This window comes from Lepisosteus platostomus, chromosome 14, assembly GCF_059453375.1.
Source record: "Lepisosteus platostomus isolate fLepPlt1 chromosome 14, fLepPlt1.hap1, whole genome shotgun sequence".
Lineage (NCBI taxonomy): Eukaryota > Metazoa > Chordata > Actinopteri > Semionotiformes > Lepisosteidae > Lepisosteus > Lepisosteus platostomus.
The window spans coordinates 21919707-21940370 of NC_142624.1; the positions used below are offsets into that span (position 1 = coordinate 21919707).

At 38.9% G+C, this 20664-nt stretch overlaps 2 protein-coding genes across 6 annotated transcripts; both read left to right on the forward strand.

The window, feature by feature from the left end:
* The first annotated feature begins 80 nt into the window (after nt 1-80).
* lss (lanosterol synthase (2,3-oxidosqualene-lanosterol cyclase)) lies at nt 81-16453 on the forward strand. The gene is made up of 22 exons (XM_088605019.1): nt 81-234; nt 645-813; nt 2627-2765; nt 4266-4374; nt 4706-4827; nt 5036-5132; nt 5304-5439; nt 5988-6096; nt 6185-6303; nt 7224-7321; nt 8141-8168; nt 8528-8584; nt 8687-8758; nt 9610-9660; nt 10434-10583; nt 11062-11158; nt 12099-12204; nt 12322-12387; nt 12551-12631; nt 14718-14888; nt 15355-15433; nt 15558-16453. The coding sequence occupies exons 1-22, from the start codon at nt 218-220 to the stop codon at nt 15693-15695; spliced, it is 2211 nt and encodes a 736-aa protein (XP_088461145.1). The 5' UTR covers nt 81-217; the 3' UTR covers nt 15696-16453.
* Nucleotides 16454-16582: 129 nt separating this feature from the next.
* On the forward strand, nt 16583-19280 carry LOC148648993 (speriolin-like protein). Of its 5 annotated transcripts, none has more exons than XM_088605020.1 (4): nt 16583-16930; nt 17460-17810; nt 18311-18462; nt 18849-19280. In XM_088605020.1, exons 1-4 carry the CDS (start codon nt 16711-16713, stop codon nt 19176-19178), a joined length of 1053 nt encoding a protein of 350 aa, XP_088461146.1. In that variant the 5' UTR covers nt 16583-16710; the 3' UTR covers nt 19179-19280. The 5 variants fall into 5 exon arrangements, with proteins under 5 accessions (XP_088461146.1, XP_088461150.1, XP_088461151.1 ...); XM_088605024.1 differs by having other exon boundaries at nt 18311-18396; XM_088605025.1 differs by having other exon boundaries at nt 18311-18396; nt 18852-19280.
* The last annotated feature ends 1384 nt before the right edge of the window (nt 19281-20664 follow it).

Below are 20664 nucleotides of genomic sequence, written 5' to 3' on the forward strand. Positions count from 1 at the left end.
TCTCTCCATGCCGTGCTGGGCTCGGAAGGCATCGGGTTGCATTATGGGAGTAGTAGTACTCTTTTAACGGGGACCGTCGTACTCCATCGGCAATTCGAAGAAATAGAACTACGTTCCCCAGCATGACTGAAAAACAGGCTGGAGCTAAGGAAAGCAGAGCTGAATTTAAAGAGACAAGGTTTTACGCGCAGCGAGTTTACATTTTTTAAAAGGGTTCATGATGACAGAAGGAACGTAAGTATAGATTTTCATACACTGAATACATGTAGAATAAATGTTGAACAGAACATCGTATTCAACCGATAAGCCCAAACCCTTTAAAAACTCAAATGTCTGCAAAAAGTGACAACGAATATTCTATAATTGTGATTTTGATTTTCTGAAAACGTTTCAAAAAGGAAATATCGCCACTTAAACTGTAAATCAAAGCGGCAGTTTGCTAGAATATACAACTGTTTTAATGGCTGAATATAGATTTTATGTTTTACTGTATCTTCAGATACTGATGTTCTGAATGACTCAAATCATCACTAATTTGTGTGTGTTAGACTGTGTACACGTGTATATATCCAGTAATACCGACAGGTATTCTCCTTGCTTGAAGAATGCAGTTCATGTTTCTCGTCGGTATCATGTTAAAACAGGTGTTTGAGGAGACGGGGTGGACCTTACAAGAGTGAACCAGCCACAGACCTGAGGCGCTGGCGGCTGTCTAATGTGGAGGGTCGGCAAACCTGGCGTTATGTCGAAAACGAAGACTCCGCGGGAAGGGAACTGAATATGCTGGAAGCTCACTCTCTGGGCCTCGACACAGTACGGCTGATGGATTACGTTGACTTTATTTATTGTTAGACACCATCTCCCATAACTTTGTCTCAGAGCTGTATACTGAGAGGCATCACATGATGCTTACCAGTATGTCATTGGTCATTGGGAGTAAACTACTAAGAAACCATACAAACTCCATGCAGATAGCTTCACAGATCTGGAATGAACACAGGCCCTCAATGCTAACCACTGTGCCACCTTGCCACTACCATTATCAAAGAAAAAGAGTTATGCTTTGATAATGGTAGTGGCAAGCTGCTTGCAGCTCAGCAAGTGCACATGATCATTGATTCTGACACCAGTCACCAGAATTTCTCTTTTGGCTTCACGTAAGGTGATAATGGTGGCCAGTTCATGACAGGCACACTGTACCCTGCCAGAGAAGTCAAACTTACTGTATACCTACTAATAGGAGGTGTGCATTGTCATACATACGGTACATGTGAGCATAGAATTTTCTGCAAAATAAGGCACAGAATGTGTGGGGTGAGAACATATTCTCCATAGATTTGCATAGTCAAGTGTGATCTCAGTCCATACTGTATTGCAGCCCGTTCTATCACATCTCCACCTCTGAGCTGGTCTACCTGTGCTGTCATTGTGGGTGGTACCTCTCTGTGGTACACTCCAGCCGTCGTGTCAGAACAGTTTGAACATTGACACGTCACCCAGCACCACATTGCACCTTGTTCTGAATATTCAGTGTCGAACCCACATGTACGTGGAGGCTACCTACATCTGCCATCTTCCTTTATGGTCCAGTTGTCTCTGCAGCGGTCAGGGAGGCAGGACACTGCTAGCAGGATGCTGAGGCATCTCCAGGGCCGACAGCAGTTGTGCAGTGGTGGTGCCACAATCACATTCACATTTACACATTTTTTGGAAATTACGTGAATAAATAGATTTTTACTAGTAATTTGTGAATAGAAATTTCTGGGGGAAAATGCTGGAACCACATTACTTTGTTGCGTTCTTGTTGCATTCATAATGCCTCTCTGTATACATTGCACATAGGTGGTTCTCATTGATATCTGACACATTTTATTTGTGTAACAAAGCAAAGGTTGTTAAACCTTGGATTTATTCAGTTACATTAAAGTCCACAGATGGGTTGCGTCTTACCAGACTTGCCTTGTTACAGGTCCACGTCTTATAAATTATATTTTTTAAACAATGTCCATTACAACTGTAGTTAATTACAATCTGACTTTGGCAAACAATGAATCAAGATGTAACCTTCATCACATGTATCAAGATTAAAACAACAACAATTTATATGCTTTTCAAAATCAGGTTTCTGAGCTTGGTAATATATCATCACTTTCAATAACTACTTATCTGCTTCAGGGCCCAGAGCCAATTGGGCACAAGGCTGGATACATCCAGGACGGGACTAGTCCATCGCAGGGCACACACACAGATACAAACACACTCGGGGCAGTTTTTTATTTACAGAAGCCAATGAATCTACAAGCATGTCTGTGGACTGTGGGAGGAACTGGAGCACTGTGAGGCAGCCATGCTAACCACTTTGCCACCATTCCACTCATGCTCAGATATGTTAAGTATAAATGTGTCAGATATAAATAAATATAAACACCCTTTATTATACAAGTGCATAAAATGCAAGTTTCAGTTTTGTCTGTGTATGTTACTTTAATCAGTTTCTTTGATTTTCCGATGATAACTTTATGTTTTAATTTCAGCATTCCTGTAAGACAAGTTTTCTGCCCAGATCACACATGATTTTGCATTATATGTTCATGAGTCAAACTTAAATTTTTTTGTCTTTCGACAGAGCATGTTTGCTCCCAGTTCCCCTCCTGCTGATACAGCAAGACAGTCAGCTCTGAAGGGAATGGAGTTCTACCGCCTCCTGCAGGCAGAAGATGGGCATTGGGCAGGGGACTACGGAGGACCTCTCTTTCTACTCCCAGGTCTGGAGCTTTGAGACATCAGCCCAGCTCTTCTCTGTCTTATGGATTAAACACTTGTGCAAGTCCTAATTGAGGACATTTAATTAGTGGTGTTCCTCAGGGATCTTTACTAGGACTACTGTTCTTTTTAACATATATCCATTAATTAGATTTTGGCATAGTTAGAAAGGTAGTCTTGTTTTACTGACAAACACTGTTGAAGCTTCAAAAGAAATTCCAAAATACTTAAATCAAATTCATGATTGTTCAAACACTTGACCGGTGACATTCAACGTATACAGGTGTGTGGTGTTGCATTTAATTATCAAAAATACCACATTAAAAAAAACAGTCAATAACAAGCTTGAAGAGGCTAGTTATGAAAAAGACTTTGTTTTATATTGACACTCACTGCAGTTTCTGCTTCTAGAAACTGGGATGAAATATGGCAAACAGAATGTAGAGATATGTAGAAGAAGGGTAGAATTTTAAAATTATACAATGCAATAGTTCTTATTTAGAATAACATCTATAATTTTTAGTCACAACAATACAAAATATATTATTTATCTAGAATCAGTCCAGAGAGTGCAGATACACCAGATACACACTTATGCTTAAAATAACATTCTACTTTGGTGCTAAATCTTACTCTTGAACAGAGAACACAGGGGACATGATTCAAGCTTTTGAAAATATCAAAGGTCAGTCCAACTGACTTTTTAGAATCAATGTTGAATCACAAATAAGGGGACTCAAATGGAAACTGCAGGGAAATGCATTTAAAACTGACAACAGGAGGCACTTCTTTACACAAACTGTTGCCAGATTACAGAACAAGCTACTAAGCTGATACCTTGGCTTCTTTCAATAACCAGTTGGATGAGATCCTTGTATCAATTAGTGCCTAAAACCCCAAATGGACTAGATGATTCATATATACCTCTCTCAGTTGTATATGTTCTTATGGTTTTATAATGAAGGTAGTTGTGAACTGCATGTGCAGTTTTCCCACAAAAGAAAGTTCCATCCCTATCTGACTGCCAGCACTGATAATTCCAAATCACCATACTGTACCTCTAACAGAAGCAATACAAGCAAAGGCAAAATCGAAATCTGAGGGCAGCATTCTTTCAGTTTGTTTTAAAAATAATCATTATTGGATGCTGGCAAAGCGGACATTTGTTTTTTCACAACAGAGGTTGTGAGATGTGGTAGTATCATGCTACAGGCAAGTCTGCGCCTTTTCCAGATTATGTCATTCAATTGTACATTTTTCTTTTTAGAAAATTGCTTTGTTTTTTTCCCCGTCTCTTTGAAAGAAATGCCTGCGAAGTTAATTGGTATCTCTAAATTCCTCCTGTGTGCTTGTGTAGTTGCCCTGCTACAGATTGGTATCTTGTCCTGTTTTGCTTCCCATGCTTCTGGCAGAGATTTGGATTGTTGCAGCCCTTACCAGGAATAAGTGTAGTTTCTGATAAAGGATGGTCTGATGGGGTGTGTATCTTTGCTGTTGAGCAGGCCTTCTGATCACCTGCCACGTGGCTAAGATCCATCTCCCAGAGGCCTGGAAGAAGGAGATGGTGAGGTACCTGCGCTCAGTGCAGCTCCCTGATGGGGGATGGGGCCTGTGAGTGTCTCTTCATCTTCCTCAAGACTTAACTATCCCATCAGTTCATTTCCTCTTTCTTTACATCCCATTTGAAGTAACAACAACTGTGTAGCCTAGATAGGTTCAATAATGGAAACTGCTAGGAGAAAATTATAAATAAACCATTTCTGCTTTAAAATGTTATATGTGTGTGCTCTTATGGATTGTTCTGGAGCATAGACCTTTCCTAGTTCCATTCTTTCTTCTAATCTTAAAATATATGGTACTGGTACAAGTTGTATCCCAGAGGCTGCTTTGAGAAATAAAATGTTTTTGTTTGTTTAAAATGATCTTTATGCTGGACTTTCAGGCATGTTGAAGACAAGTCAACAGTCTTCGGCACTGCTTTGAACTATACCACACTAAGAATTCTGGGAGTTGAACCTGATGACCCTGATATGGTGCGGGCCAGAAACAACCTTCACAGCAAAGGTCAGAGGTCACACCAGGATTCTGTTTTTTTCTGGAACTTACAAGATAAGAGCTGGTATAACTTTTGATGTTGCAACACTTTTCATTAATCATGAAAGGCCAAAATAATTTCTGTTAAAAGTTTTCAATCTCTCTTCTAACTCTGTAGTGAAATTAGAGGAAAACATGCACTCCTTTTTATGTTATTGTCTTCTTTTAAATTTTATAGGAGGTGCCATTGGAATTCCTTCCTGGGGTAAATTCTGGTTGGCCATCCTCAATGTGTACAGCTGGGAGGGGATGAATACTCTCCTTCCAGAAATGTGGTATGTTTAACAGAAGGCAGCAGAGAAAATGTATTGTTGTGGCAAAATATTATTTGTTTCACATAAGTGTGATAACTAAAATAAAAAAATGTTGTTTTCTCATAAATAAAAGTTCTTGATTTTCTTTGAGAAGGCAGAAGAAGTACGGCTAACATTTGTCTGCCTCCCCAGGCTGTTTCCCACCTGGATGCCTGCTCATCCATCCACACTGTGGTGTCACTGCCGCCAGGTTTATCTGCCCATGAGCTATTGCTATGCAGTGCGCCTCACTGCCCAGGAAGATGCTCTGGTGTGCAGCCTCAGACAGGTAGAGTGCAACACATTCTCCAGCAGGGGCCTATGTAACATTATTTTATGATGTTGTTCCTGGGGTGCTGTATTTCTGTGCAACACTAGGGGGCAGGCAACAGGCTTGGGAACCTGTTATGTAAGTTGAACATTTTACAGAATAATAGTTAAGCGCATCTCAGACTGCAAACAAATGAAGCTCATTTACACACCTTAGATCATAATTAACTTTTTTTTCTTGCGTAAGTTTTGTTTTCTACATTTTATATTAAGATTAAAGTCAATACAAATAAATCCAGTCTTCGTTTTTTTCAGCCTAAAATGCATGAAACTCCTGAGGTATTTTGTCGTTAATACGATAAGCAGGCATACGTGTTTTCATCAGGAAGCCAAGTGAAGTCTGAACATTTTTAATGATTCTTTTGAGTCAAAAGTGGTGCTATTCTCCTAACATCTTAAATTTGTTAAAACATTTACTTATTATACTGAAATCAAGGCTGCAGAGGGTCTCAAGCTTTTAGAGTTTTGTGCTTTGTAGTATACCCTCTTTCCTGCTTGTTTTTCCAGGAGCTGTATGTACAGGACTATTCATCAATTGACTGGCCTGCTCAAAGGAACAACGTGGCGGCCTGCGATATTTACACACCTCACAGCAAACTTCTAACAGTAGCTTACTGTAGGTGCTTTACAGTACTTTACTCCAAGAGTTTGAGGCTTGATTCTGTACAGGGAAATTCCATTCCAATGTCTTTCCTGTCTTCCAGTAATCATGAATGTGTACGAGTCCCATCACAGCACCTCTCTCAGGAAACGAGCAGTTGAGGAACTTCTCAGTCATATTAAGGCAGATGACAGTTTTACCAAGTGTATCAGCATTGGACCAGTAAGTTATTAAATGTTCTGTCGTAACATTTTAGCACCCTTCTTTGCACTGGGTTGCTGAATGAAAATAAAATCTGAGACTGTGACATATTTATGGAATATGTTGATGTGTGGGCAGCTCGGTATTGCAGTGGTTAGCATTGCTGTCTCACAGCACTGGGGTTTCGGCTTCAATTCTGGACCTGGGGTGTCATCTGTGTGGAATATATGACCTCTCTGTGTTTGCGTTTGTCTCCTTCATCTGCTCCAATGACTATGTGGTGGTAGGAGTATTTAGAGTAGAGTAGGTAAATTGGTATCTGGGAAAACTGGCCCTGGTGTGAGTTTGTGTGCATGTGTCTGTGTGTGCCCTTTGATGGACTGGCATCCTGTCCAAGGTGGATCCTGTTTTTGTACCCATCATTTGCTGCAATAGGCTCTGGCTCCCCTGCAGACCTGATTTGGATGAGGTGGTTAGAAAATGGATGGATGTTAAAACGTGCACATTACAGTCCAAACCTCCTAGTAAAGCATTTATGCACATGGTAATTCCCAGGAATATATTTAGCTTCTGTGGATGTATTGGTATGTATCTAGAACAGTTAAGGGACAGAGAAAACAAATCGTTCAGCAAAACCTGAAAAGAAAAGAAAATACAGAAGAGGATTGATAACTGGTTTAAAGAACAGTGGCTAGTTTAGCGCTGTGCACAAAAGCTCTGTTAAGACATCACCCATGGCTCAATCACGCACAGTCTGGGAGTCAAACTTGAAAGTCCTAGAGTTACCATGGTGCTTAGACAAACTCCACTTTCCAGAGGAAAACAATCCATGCTCAGTCTTGGCTATTAATGGAGTGATTCAATCAGTTGGCTATTTTAAACTTAAGAGTCCTGCTTTGAATCCTGTGAACAGTATTTAGAATGTATCTTGTTCTCCTCAGATCTCCAAGACCATCAACATGCTGGTGCGCTGGTATACAGATGGTCCCTCCTCCCCGGCCTTTCAAGAGCATGTGTCCAGAATCCCTGACTACCTGTGGTCAGTACTGGGTTTTGTATTTGGTGCTGGTTGCCATGGTGCTCCCACTAACCCACCTGCTCAACATTGAAATCAGTGTTGGGAAACTTTAAAAAGTAATCAAATACAGATAGAAACTCTTTTTAAAAGTTACAAAAAGGAAGGGGGGTCAAACCATTTTTTCAAAGCCACCAATTACAGTGAGTTACGTATTGTGTGCTTAGTTACTATGTGAAGTAATACATTACTTTTTAGAAGCAATTCCTCCAAAACTACAATGAATTTAACAAATTATTACATTATACAAAAGTTTGTAAAAGTAATACATTTTGTAAAGGTGTTTGGGTTAGGAAATTTGTGAGTTCTATTTATTTAAAGCTAGGGAGCTGAGTTTGTTAATGTCACTACTGTTAAGCAAGTCCAAACTGAAATTTAATGATTTAAGAACAGCCAATCCTCTTGTGGAGTTGTGAAAACGATACATTGCCGGTGCACATGTCAAGGATGGAAACATAAGTTCTCAAGGGCTGGGTCATTGCAGGTCCATACAGGTGATGCTCAAATGGAAACTGACTAAAAGCCAGAAGCACAGGCGATACTCTTATTAATTCAAATGATTGATTCAGTCATTAAAATCAGAGGAGGAAAGAAGGTTTTTTTGAAGACTGGAATTCTCCATTCCCGATGTCTTACATTTATTAATATTATCTACTACCTTGAGCAGTCAAACCCTGTTAAATAAACAAGATTGATTTGTTTAAAGTCCACTATGTACTTTGTCTCATTCCTTATTTGACATCTTATATTCTGTGGATTAATGCTTAAAACCTTCTTTCACAGGATGGGCCTTGATGGCATGAAAATGCAGGTAAGGTGATGAATCCAAGATTTTTGAGAATCTATATGTCAGTGGACACAGGAATCCACTTCATTGCAAGCGTTGTAATGACAGAACAAATATCACCCTTGCTTCTCCTAGTTAGAATGATACATTTCACACATCTCCAGCCATTTGATGATCTACTTTTCAGCAGTGAGTTAACCAGGCTGATCTATGACCTATATGATTTATGCTTTTTTAACATCACAGCAGTCTCAGCGCAGTGCTAGTGTTAGATCTGAGACATTGTATTGGTTTCTTGTTTGAGGTTAATTAATATGCACTATTAATGCTCAATAATTATCGATTAACCTTATGTGTTGTCTCATAGTTCTGCTCTCTTTCAGGGAACAAATGGATCACAGCTGTGGGATACTGCTTTTGCTGTGCAAGCATTTCTTGAGGTAATTCACCAGTATTTTTTTAAGAAGCTCTGGTTTATATACAGTATATGTATGATTTTAACAAAAACCTGTACACTGTAATGCCATTTTTTTTCTCTGCAGGCTGGAGCCCAAGACTGTTCTACATTTACAGAGTGTCTCCATCATGCCCATGAATTCTTCAGAATCACACAGGTGAGAACATTCTGATGTACTAAATACTCCAATCCTTTACAACATGCATTGTAGGCAAAGAAATGTTATTTTCCTTGTAGTTGTAATTTATTTTCTTCCTTCATTAGTTTGCAATATCAATAAAAGCTAATGTTGTTGTTGTACTCTTTGTTGTCAAGTGTTAGACACTGTGTACAAATGTCATATTTAACAATTAGTAATAGTAATCTTTATTTTATATATCACCTTTCATGTTCGGAGAGATAAACACCAAAACCAAACAACAGAAAATAATGCAATACATAGTTAATGTATAACAATAGCAATAATACTGTACAAATCAGTATTCAGTAGAAACTAAGGCATAAAAGTAAGTTTTCATTTTTTATTTAAAAGAGGTAGTCATGTTGCAAATCTTTAAGTGTTTTGAAATCTCATTCCACAGCCTGTGGACAAAATGAGAAAAAAACATCTCCAAAAGATTGCTTTTAATTTTGGATACACATAGAAAGTCAGTTCAGGTCACAAATGTATTTCTGAGCTAGCTGACTAAACACAAGGCAATGCAAAAATATTGTATTTAATTTAAAAAAAAAGATTATCTTAACAGCGATGGTGGCTCATACTTCACAAATATTAATTTTATTTCATATGTTTGCAACATTTCCATATTTAACTAACACTTTACAATGGCTGAAAAAACAGAACAAACAGTGTTGTCTTTTAAACCATCTTAATGATGGTTAAAACATAGTTTTTTAATAGTGTAAGGAATGGTATTTTAATACTGTTTGTTATTGTTTTATCAATGTTATAATGTAAGCTACTCCTACCAGGAGTTATTTAAACATTTTTCCCCACCTATTTATCAGATACCAGAAAATCCTCCTGATTATGAAAAGTACTATCGACACAGGAACAAGGTGAGTTCTCAAGTCAAGGTCCTTGCCAGTTTAAATAAAACCTTAGAATGGTTCTACTGTAAGTGAGAGCAAGCCATCTAGACCATTTGATAGTTAGCAGCTTATTGATCCAAAATCCAAGGAACTCATCCAGCTGTTTCCTGAAGGAAGCCAGCTTCAACAAAACATTAGGTAGCATGTACCACACGTCCAAAACCCTTTTCATAAAGAAATGCATCTGTCATCAGTTTAAATACACTTTTCCCTAGGTTCCACTTCTATCCTCTAGTCTGTTTATTCTCAAGACATCCACTGCATCAACCTTGTCAGTGCCTCTGAGAATCTTGAATACTTGTATAAAGTCTCCCTAGTCTTCACCCTGAACATCTCTGTTCAAGAGGAATAAGTTTCAGTTCTTTCAGCCTGTCTACACTACGCTGCTCTAAAAATGTTGTATTTCACTTTCTGAACATCAGTTTCTTGGTTCTTGGCCAATACATAAAAATAATAGAGAATATTTAATACCATTAACATTTTTAAAAAATAACCTTTAAATTAGATCATTCAAACATAACTGGCGGGATTTTCAATGGATTTCACAAGGACACATATCAGTAAGAGCCAGTTTCTCATGTATGCGATTGTGAGTGAGGCATGTCTCATTGTTTTAGTAATCAGTCTTCTTCACTGGGTTGTCTGTCCTTTGTAGGTACAATGCAGACATTCCTTTCAGGCTTTCAGAAAGGCTATATGAGGTCCTATGTGACACGCAAAGGACTCCGTGTGTTTTTTAGGGTGGCTTTCCTTTCAGCAACCGGGACTGTGGCTGGATTGTGGCTGATTGTACAGCAGAAGGCCTGAAGTCAGTGATGCTGCTGCAGGACAAATGCCCTTTCATCACGCAGCACATTCCCAAGGAGCGCCTCTTTGATGCTGTCGATGTGGTACTGCCATCGTGACCGTTTTGCCTTTTTAAAAGAGATGAGAACATGATCTGAAGGAACTGCAATCTTTATTCATATCAGTTAAGGGTGGGGGTTGCAAAACATGTATCAGCTTCATTACAGTGTTTTGTTACAGTATGTGAATGCATGAAATGAAGAAACCTTTTAATATTCACTTTTCTACCTAATTGAGATTTTTTCCCAAAGTTAAAATTTTGATGAGTTATTTGTTGGCTAATTATTTATACTTCTGGCCAGGGAGAACAATGTGAGTTGTTAGTAGATTCTTAGCCCTGCAGACTACATGATGTTGTCATTGGAGATATACGACTATTCTTGATTGGAACTTTGTATTTTTTTATGCATGTCCTGATACCAGTTCCATTCTGTATGGCTTATTAATGATGGCTCCTGATCAGTCAGTTTTGCCTAAAGATGGTCAGTGTCTGTTCTTGTGTTCTTTGTCCTGTATGGGCAGCTTCTGAGCATGAGAAACGCTGATGGCGGATTTGCCACTTACGAGACCAAAAGAGGGGGAAGACTGCTGGAACTCCTGAACCCTTCCGAGGTATTTGGTGAGTCCATCCATCTATCCATTTTCTAACCACTTTACTCAATCCAGGGTTGTGTTAGAGCTGGAGCTTCTCTCAGCAAACAACATTTGGAAGGCAGGATACACCCCAGACAGGACGGCACTCCATCGCAGGGGACACACAGACACATTTACGCACACACTCCCATTGAGGCCAGGTTTCCCAGAAGCCCATTAACCAACCAGCATGTCTTTGGACTGTGGGAGGAAGCTGGGGCACCCAGAGGAATCCCACGCAAACACAGGCAGGAAATACACACTCCATGCAATACGTACCACAGGAATTGAACCCAAGGCCCAAGAGCTGTGAGGCAGCAGTACTAACCACTGTGCCCACCCAAGTCCTTTCATAAAAAACTATTGATAATGATGATGAGAATAATTTTAAGTGAGTCCCAATCAAGTGCTCCAGTTAAGACCTCTGACATAAACTTATCATAAGGTTTGATCGAGGCTTTCCTATTCATGGATTTGAAGCAAGAATACATCAGATGGAACTACTGTAAGTGGGTGAAAGGTGGCACTTTCTGTCCAGGCTACCATGGGACACTGTCCAACTGGTACTACAGCTTTGCTGTTTGTATTCCAGACTCACCATCTAAATTGTGAAAAAATGTACAACTTTTGTCACAAAACATAAAACTCATAAGATGTACAAGAGCTGTTTATCTGAGGTTAGTGCAGGGTTCTTCAGGGCTGTCTGGTTCAATATTGCTGGCCGATTCTGTTACTGTGTTACAAATAGTTGATGTTTAAAATGAGAACAAACCCCTGACACGAGAAGAACATTTTTTTACCAAAGAAAAGCAACTCAAGCCTTTAATGTTTGTTCTCACTTCAATCCCTGTTATGTTTTTTGCCTTGCTATAGAGAGAAAATATGTGAATATATGCTCAGCTGAAATCTAATGCATTGCTTTACAGGTGACATAATGATAGACTACACCTACGTGGAGTGTACCTCTGCAGTGATGCAGGCACTCAAGCATTTTAGCAAGTCATTCCCTGAATATAAAACAGAAGAAATCAGGTAAAACACACCCGAGAGTTCAATATCATGCCCCACTCCATTAAATGAGTGTTTGTGATTAAACAAAAGTCCAGTGTCTGTCTGACTCTTATTCCTTGTGTTTTTCTTCATTGACAGGTCTACTTTGCAGCAAGGACTAGAATATTGCAGGCAGGCACAGAGAGATGATGGCTCATGGGAAGGGTAAATTATTTCTGACACTTAAACTGATTTTTTTTCTTACAACCTTCAAAGTGATAGGAAATGTGCTTATGGGAACGTGGGACAGTTGTGCAAAATCTTCTTTTCAGTAATTTGTTATAAACTATATATAAGTCGTGTGCCATGTGTTTTGTTTTTCTCCTAGATCTTGGGGGGTGTGCTTCACATATGGAGCATGGTTTGGACTGGAAGCCTTTGCCTCTGTGGGTCACACCTTCCGGAATGGGTAACCAAATTTATTTAGAAACAAAGTACACCTCTGCAGTAAGAAATAGGACATATACAGATGCAGCCATTCAAAACGAGTGGGTTATGCCGCGGTAAAACGCGGTGGGCGTTTCGAGGTATAACACGTCATAATACCGTACATACCGTATAATACCGCAAGTAAGATAATAGTATCCGGAATTACCGCCAGGTGGAGCTAATAAAGCTCAACCTCTCATGTACAGAGTCTGAGGTGTCGCCATCAAAGTCTTTACCGAAGATATTACTAATAGTATTAATAATGAATGACCTTGGACAAGCTGTAAACTCAAAGTATTACCCTGGTCCACATTCTTTGTAACCATCTTTGTAAACAAAAATACTTTATTTTTTCAAAAAGTAACACCACAGCATTTCGTTGATCCGATCACGCATTTGTTTCCAATCATACAAAGTAATTTTTGAGGATCCCTGATTCACCATGCCTTTCACATGCTCAGGAAAGATATTTATTTAGGAACATAAACATATTACTGTATGTAAACTGCACTGTATATGGCAGGTCTTGGTTTTTAAAGAAAAAATACCAGTATTCCATTTCTCCCTAAACATTTTAAGCATAAAAAATTACATGTGGTAATTTTGGAAACGTTTTTACGCTCCTTGCTCCTTCTGACCATGTTACAGTACGTTTATACAGTATACAGTACTTTGTGAGAAAAGTGATAGTTTTAAGCTTTTCTGCAAATACGCTCGATATCGGAGTAAACAGAAGCATACTTTTAGAATTTGATTAATAGGGAATATAATATGGAATCGCGTATCTAAAGAAATTAATAACGTTATTTTCCATTGATATGTGTTTGTCACATGACTGCCTCGGTGGCGTGATAGCTTAAGTGACTGACTTATAACCCTGAGGTCAAGTATTCAAACCCAACTGTCGCCATCAGTTTTCTTTTAACAAATAAACATTTATTTGTAAACTAAGATAGCGAATATTATTGGCATTATATTGACATTTTTCATATTTCTAAATATCACAACATGTTTGTACTGTATGTACACAGCGGTACCGCAGGTTGTACTGTAGGGCGCAAATCCACGTGAGCCCAAAAACCCTACATGTGCCCTAAATGTGCATTCGCCTGGCGCTGCGCGGTTGTTATCACATCTCTCTCTCTCTGTGTCTACATTGTTTGTAACCAAACCGGTTTCACAGGTATTTCCAAAGTAGAATAAGGGCAAGTCCATGTCCCCCACTCACATGTTTTCTTAGACAAACAGATTCACAACGCAAAGCTGTGTCAGTCTTCTGTGTAAAAAAAATCAGTTTGAACACCATGGGTGCTGGTTTTATGACGCTGCTGAGTAAAGAATAGGAATTTTCCTGCTGTCAGCAGTATTGTGTATATAGTAGACCTTTACCTGAATGAAAACAGGACATAAAGAAAGGGTTTCAAAAATCAAACAAAGCTTTATTCCTTTGTTTTGTGGTCTGGGTAATTGGAGGCTACGCTGTTATGCTTCCTATGGTGATATACAGGTTTTTTGCACGAAGCCATATTGAGCAGTATTTGTGCACAGTAATGAGATTAAATGATTAAATCTTTTCACTACCGACCAATGCACCAGGGGTGCCCCTGTCGGTCATTTTGGCCAGCCAATCACGTACCGCGGTAAGGCGCGGTGGCGCACACGTAGATGCCCGCGGTACCAATTTGTACCATGCATTTTGAATGGCTGCATTTGTATAAGAATGACTGACTTACTAGCCTAAAAAACATTTAATAGATGGCTAGCGCTGTTCAGTGGTTCTTTAATTAAGATAATTGTTCTGAATGAAGCAGAATGATCAGCAGGAACTTCTTCAGTCTGATTTTCAACCAGCTTCAAAGCTCAATCATGTTGAATTAATTGTTAAAATGAACAAAGAGATACTGTCTTAGTCAAGCACAACTGTACTGAATTCTGATTTTCACCCAGCCTTTTTTAGACAGGCTGCTGATAACCTTCACAGCCGTCTTAACAAGAGAACGGTCCTTTTTATGAAATCCCAGGAGAAAAGACGGCATTGTGCTAATCTTACAGCTGTCATGCCACAGGTCTGCGTGCAGTGAGGTGCAGAGAGCCTGCGATTTTCTGCTCTCAAAGCAGATGGAGGACGGGGGCTGGGGAGAGGACTTTGAATCCTGTGAGCAGCGTAGCTATGTCCAGAGTGAGAAGTCCCAGATACACAACACCTGCTGGGCCCTCCTAGGCCTCATGGCCGTGAGGTAAGTACACTTCCTGCCCTGTCTCGTCTTTCTATTGATGCAATCCAAAATATTTTCACTAGAAATAGCAAATACCCAAGAATTAAGCAAAGTGAGTGTATATTGGGTTAATGTGTTTTAGTTTTAGTTATTTTTGTAGCTTAACCTGCTTGCTTGAGGGCCAAACTCCTGATCATAGGACAAGGAGGCAGGAACCCCCATGCAGAGTGGGGAGTTACCAAGGGGTGACTGCAGAGGACGAGATGGAGTGGAAGGAAGAATGTGAGGGAGAGAAGAGATTTACAGTATTGTTAATTTTTAACATTTAAAGGGAATGACGTGAATGATTATGTTTTAGAGAAGCTGAGGCTGATTGGACTTTCATCCCTGATGACCAAATTTCCATTAAAAAGTAAATTCCTTATTTAGATGTAGTTTCCTTTAGTATTGTATTCACCACTGAGTGCAATTTGATTTTTCTTTTCAGATACCCAGATGTCAGAGTGATAGAAAAGGGTATACAGATGCTAATTGGTAGGCAACAGCCCAATGGAGACTGGGCACAGGTGAATGTTTTCTTCTGCTTTCACCTCCTTGTTCCTGTCACCTGTAGATAAAAGGGAAGGCATTTTGGTGAACACAGATGTTAACCAGCAGCTGAACGACTGTGTTCCCTTCTTTCTATTGCAGGAGAACATCGCTGGTGTGTTTAACAAGAGCTGTGCTATCAGCTACACTGCCTATAGAAATATCTTCCCCATCTGGACTCTGGGACGTTTCATACACTTGTACCCTGCCAGCCCCCTTGCTGGAAAAGTCAAGTTATAAACAGCCTTGAAACACTATGAAGCAAACTCTAATACCTACTTTTCCTGATGGAAAACTCAAAAACATTTGTTGTTGTCTAGTCCTGAGGCCTGTAAGAGTTCTTGAGTAATTTCTTGTGCATCTTCTTATCTTTTCTTTACAAACAAAAATGCTCATCATTGCTTTTGTTCTATAGCAGATAACAAGAAATGTGTTTACCTCTCCTAAAAGCCTTAGTCATCAATGAAAATTGTACAGTATAAAAGTAGAAGGTTGTTTAATACAATGAATGAATAAATAATGTCTGGATCAATTCCAAACCAAAAGGGTTAATATCCTCCCATTTTTTCTTTTTGCATTTTTTTTTTATATTAGCAGTATTAATTGTTATTAATTGTTGTTTAAGTTTACCTCTACGTACAAAAAATAATCAAAATTTTCATTTTCAAACTGTTAGCATTGTTTTGAAGACCTCTGTGGCATACACTCAGACCCCAAATGTTATGTTTTTGGTGGTGAAAAAACTATAGTGATTATGTTCACGGACCTTTTTTTGAAATTCAGAGATTAACAAATAAAAGAGAAATGCTGTAAACAGACTCAATACCTTGAAGAAATGCCTTGCCTTTTACATTTTCTGTAAAATTGCTAATTCTGTTCAAAATCTGTCATCTTAATGTCTACAGCAGCTTGTAACTTTGCCCGTGTCACTGTAGAACATTGTGAAATTTAAAATTGTTTACTTGAAAATATTGATTAAAGATTTTTGTAGACTGTAATGAATCTTTAGCACATTTTTTATTAATCTGTTCTTTCTTCCCACTCTTATTTTGTAATACTTATGTACTATCTGCAGGGTAAAAACTGTTTTATTATTTGCAGCAACTAGCAAAACATTCATCTGCTTTGACCTCATTATGACATCATCTGTGATGTTGCAGCATCGTCACAGTGATGTCATCATCAAGACATGCTTTAACATGGAGGATTTTTTTGTCAATCCTTTACTTTCATATGACTGCGATTTCCATTGAGCATGATGTCTGAGAACGGAGACAGTGTGAGAAAGGATAAAGCAAGGCTTGTAGCAGAAAATGAAGAATTAAAAAAGCATCTCCAGTTGATGAAAGAAAATGAGGAATTAAAGAAAGTCCTGTCAAGTTACACACAAACCAAGATTAATGAAAAAGACTGCGGAGAGAAACTCGGCATCATGCCCTTTGGGCACCCTGTTTCCACATGTGTGGAAGGAACAGGTATAAACATACTTTATAGGACATTTGTATCAGAAATAATAATTGATACGAGTACAAGAATAAAACCGTGGTTGATGAATCACATATGAAATACCTAGAACATTAAGAAGATTCTGTTTAATTACATAGTACATAAAAAATGCTGTATATACCATAGATCAGACTGTGCATTTGTATTTTATGTTTGTTAAAGTGGATATTACAAGGCTGTTCATGTACTGTATGAGAAAAGGCTGTAAAATGCATTCAGCATCAAGGGAGAAACTTTTCTGGCTTTTGGTGCTAAAACCAACCACAATTTATGGGGAGTCTTTGATTAAGTAGGGCAAGTTTAAAATGTGACTTCACTCTGTATCCTTTGTATATTTTGTACTAAAAACTTAAATTTGAACAAAGACCACGCTGGCCATAAGCACCAGTTCTTGATGTTCCCAAAGATGTGCTGCAGCAGTTTAGTGTCGGCATTTATGTTAATTCACACTCATATACAGTACATACTGTACATGAAATTATACTTTATACTGCTTAGCAGCCATATTTTCTGTACCAGACACAGCAACACAAGCAGGAGAGAAGCGCTTGGGACTGAGCAATGTGATGTTCAGGCTGAGAGAGAATGAAGATAAAGCTTCAAGCCCCACATTTGATGACTACTTCTACACCTCACTGCAGCTGGGAGACCCTGATCAGAGGGGACTGCAGAGAGGCAGCCTCTCTCAGAATAGAGATCACAAACAAGGGACCCCTCTCACCACTGGCCAGGTACAGACCAGAATGTCCGAGCACTGTCTCCATAAAGGAGCTCCACTCTCGGAAGCGAAAATGTCGTCTTCACTGGGCAGTGCTCCAGGCACAAAGATTCAAAGCTTCTATGACAATGGTAAGCAAACGTGTGTTTTTAAACATAAATAATTGATAAAATAAGTCATCCATCCATTATGTAACCACATTATGAAATACAGGGAGAGTTGGAGTTTACCCAGGCAAGCAAAAGCACAAGGCAGGACACACCCTGCGTGGGACATTGGTCCATCACAGGACACACACAGACACACTAAGGCCAGTTTTTCCAGAAGTCGATTAACCAGACACCAGTAGGGCTTTGGAGTGTGGGAGGAAACTGGAGTACCCAGAGGAAACCCAAGTGAACACCGGGAGAACATAAAACTCAAAACAGATAGCACCCAGGTCTAGAATTGAACCCAGAGCTACAGCACTGAGATGCTGCAATGCTTATAGTCGTGCCACGGTGCCACCATATGCCAAGTCATGTTGGAAGAAAATATGGATATCTTGTTCTAAAACAAGTTTTGTTAAAAAGAAGAAAATTAATCCTGCTTAGTGGTCTATGAATGAAACAATCCCTTTTTCTTCATATAGAACTCCGAATGTTGCCCAGTGTGGAAGAGAGGGGCCGAGTGGTGGGGGAGATCGCCTTTCAGCTAGACAGGAGGATTTTGGGAAAGGTATTTCCAGGATTTACACGCCTGTATGGATTCAGTGTCTCAAACATCCCAGAGAAAATACAGCAGGTCAGTGTTCCCATCTGCCGAATGCTCCCTCTCACCTTTTTGAGAGTAAATCAATCATATTTTATATTTTGCTGGGATGTGATGTCATGGGATAAGATAATAGGCCCATCATGCCATGGAAAGCAGATTTAGAAAGTTTTTCTGAAGTATATAGCAAAGTCCAGAATTTAGTATAGATTTTAGATTTTAAGAAGCAATTGGACTAGGATTTATCTTAATTTGACTTAGTGACTTGCTTCAAAAGAACAGCTGGTGAAAAACAAACCAAGGCAGAATGCTGAGAGATTGAGTGGGGAATAAAAACATCACAGTTTTTCACAAGCTGAGCTGATTGCTGTGTCTTCTCCAATTTGACTTCACTCTTGTCACTGTTGCATTTCCTCAAGCAGGTATCCTATAACCCTCTGACTGGCACTCTCCAGCAGTCCCAGAGGAGAGAGATGCTGGAACGCTATGATTCCCTCATGTCCCAGTTGGAAAAGTTTGGATATAACCCTAAAGTCCACCCAGCATTCTGCGAGTTTGTGGTCAACACCTACGGCATCCTGAAGCATAGGCCAGAAGGGCAACCCCCTGTGGTCTACAGTGATCCTATTACTTTGAGGAAGCTGACCCGGGACACTGTCCCTGCCAAATTCCTACAGGATTCCCTGCTGATCCTCAACTGCCTGTGTGAGCTCTCCAGGACAGATGGCAAGCCACTGTTCACCTTCTGAACATCAGGACCTGATCTAACACCACAACAGACTGGAATTCCTCTGAGTTATATAGGAACCAGATAATATAAGCAAAAAGTCAATAAAAATCTGGGCCTATCATTTTTCTTGTCTCTTTCTCCTTCAGTACATATGATCCAGTCTTCGTAATACAGAAAGCTGAAAAAGAACAAAGGGAGTTTTCTTCTGTGATCTAGGAATAAGAAGGGTTTCTAGTCAGAAAATGTAATAGGTGACACTCTTCTGAAAAGTCAATTTATTCCATGTAAAAGAAAAAGAAGCCTGACTTTTTTGGTACCTATAGGTTCTGTGGGAGAACAGGGTGGGGGTGGGGTAAAAAATTGGTTATTTGGTTATTTGGAACTCTTTCCAGAGTACCTCCAACTGTCCTTAAGCCCCTTGACTGAAGAGTATTACTAATTAACCACCTTTGATAAATTTGTATTTGTTTTTGGAGTATTATGCAGCTCAGGTTTCTTTTAACAAATCACCTATTAATAACTTCTAGGCAGGCTGTCCCAGTGGTCATCACAAGGGAGGATATTTTTCTAAACCTTGGCTAAAGATTTTTTACTTAGTTATAAAGTTCAATTATGTTTATCACATGTGGAAATTTTTTTTCTGGATTTTTCTGTAACTACAAATAAAAAAAAATATGTTGAAGTTACTGACAACTGTGCTGGACATGTGTCCTGTTTTTTAACCAAGTCTTGTGTCATTCTCTCTAAACATAAATGCACGTTTTGAAAAGCATCAATAATACCAAAAAATATGAAGTGCCATGAAGTGTGACATAACATCTGTAGCAAATCAGTTAAAAAAAATAATTTTCTTTTTTGAAATCAGACGTACCTTACATGTATCTCTGACAACAACAATGACAACAACGGTGATAAAATTCCCAATCTTTGATGGGCTTTTTTGTATTATTTCCCCAGAGATAAAACTGAAACTTCTCTAGTTTTCTTTATTGATATATGCTGATAAATGTTAAGTTCACAGCATATGTTCTAATGCAGGATTGCTCAAGTAATATTTTTAAATATATTTAGAAAATTCAAAATGCATACAGTACATATTACAACTACTGGTATTGTTTCTGCCATTGAGATGAGTTTCTGGGAATGAAAATGCATCTTTAATGCATCTGACTCACTCCCACATGTGTCTTGACGGAGTTAATATTTTCCATCTTTTTACATGTACTTTCTGCATTTTAACACTGTATAAAAGAAAGTTAAGGGATTGAAAATAAAGTGTTTATAGAAAGATTTAAGACTAAGTGAGACAGAAAGAAAAAAAAGTCAAACTTGAAACTATAAATCCATAGCAAAACAAATCTGTGAAATACAAAAAATAGTCCAATTTATTAAAAAGCATTTCTCTCTCTGCTTCCTCTTTCCTTTAGGCCATTGGTGATTTTGGGTGATTTTTGTTTTTGAGTTTAAAATGTTTTAATTACCACTTGTTTTGCTGCAGTAATGGC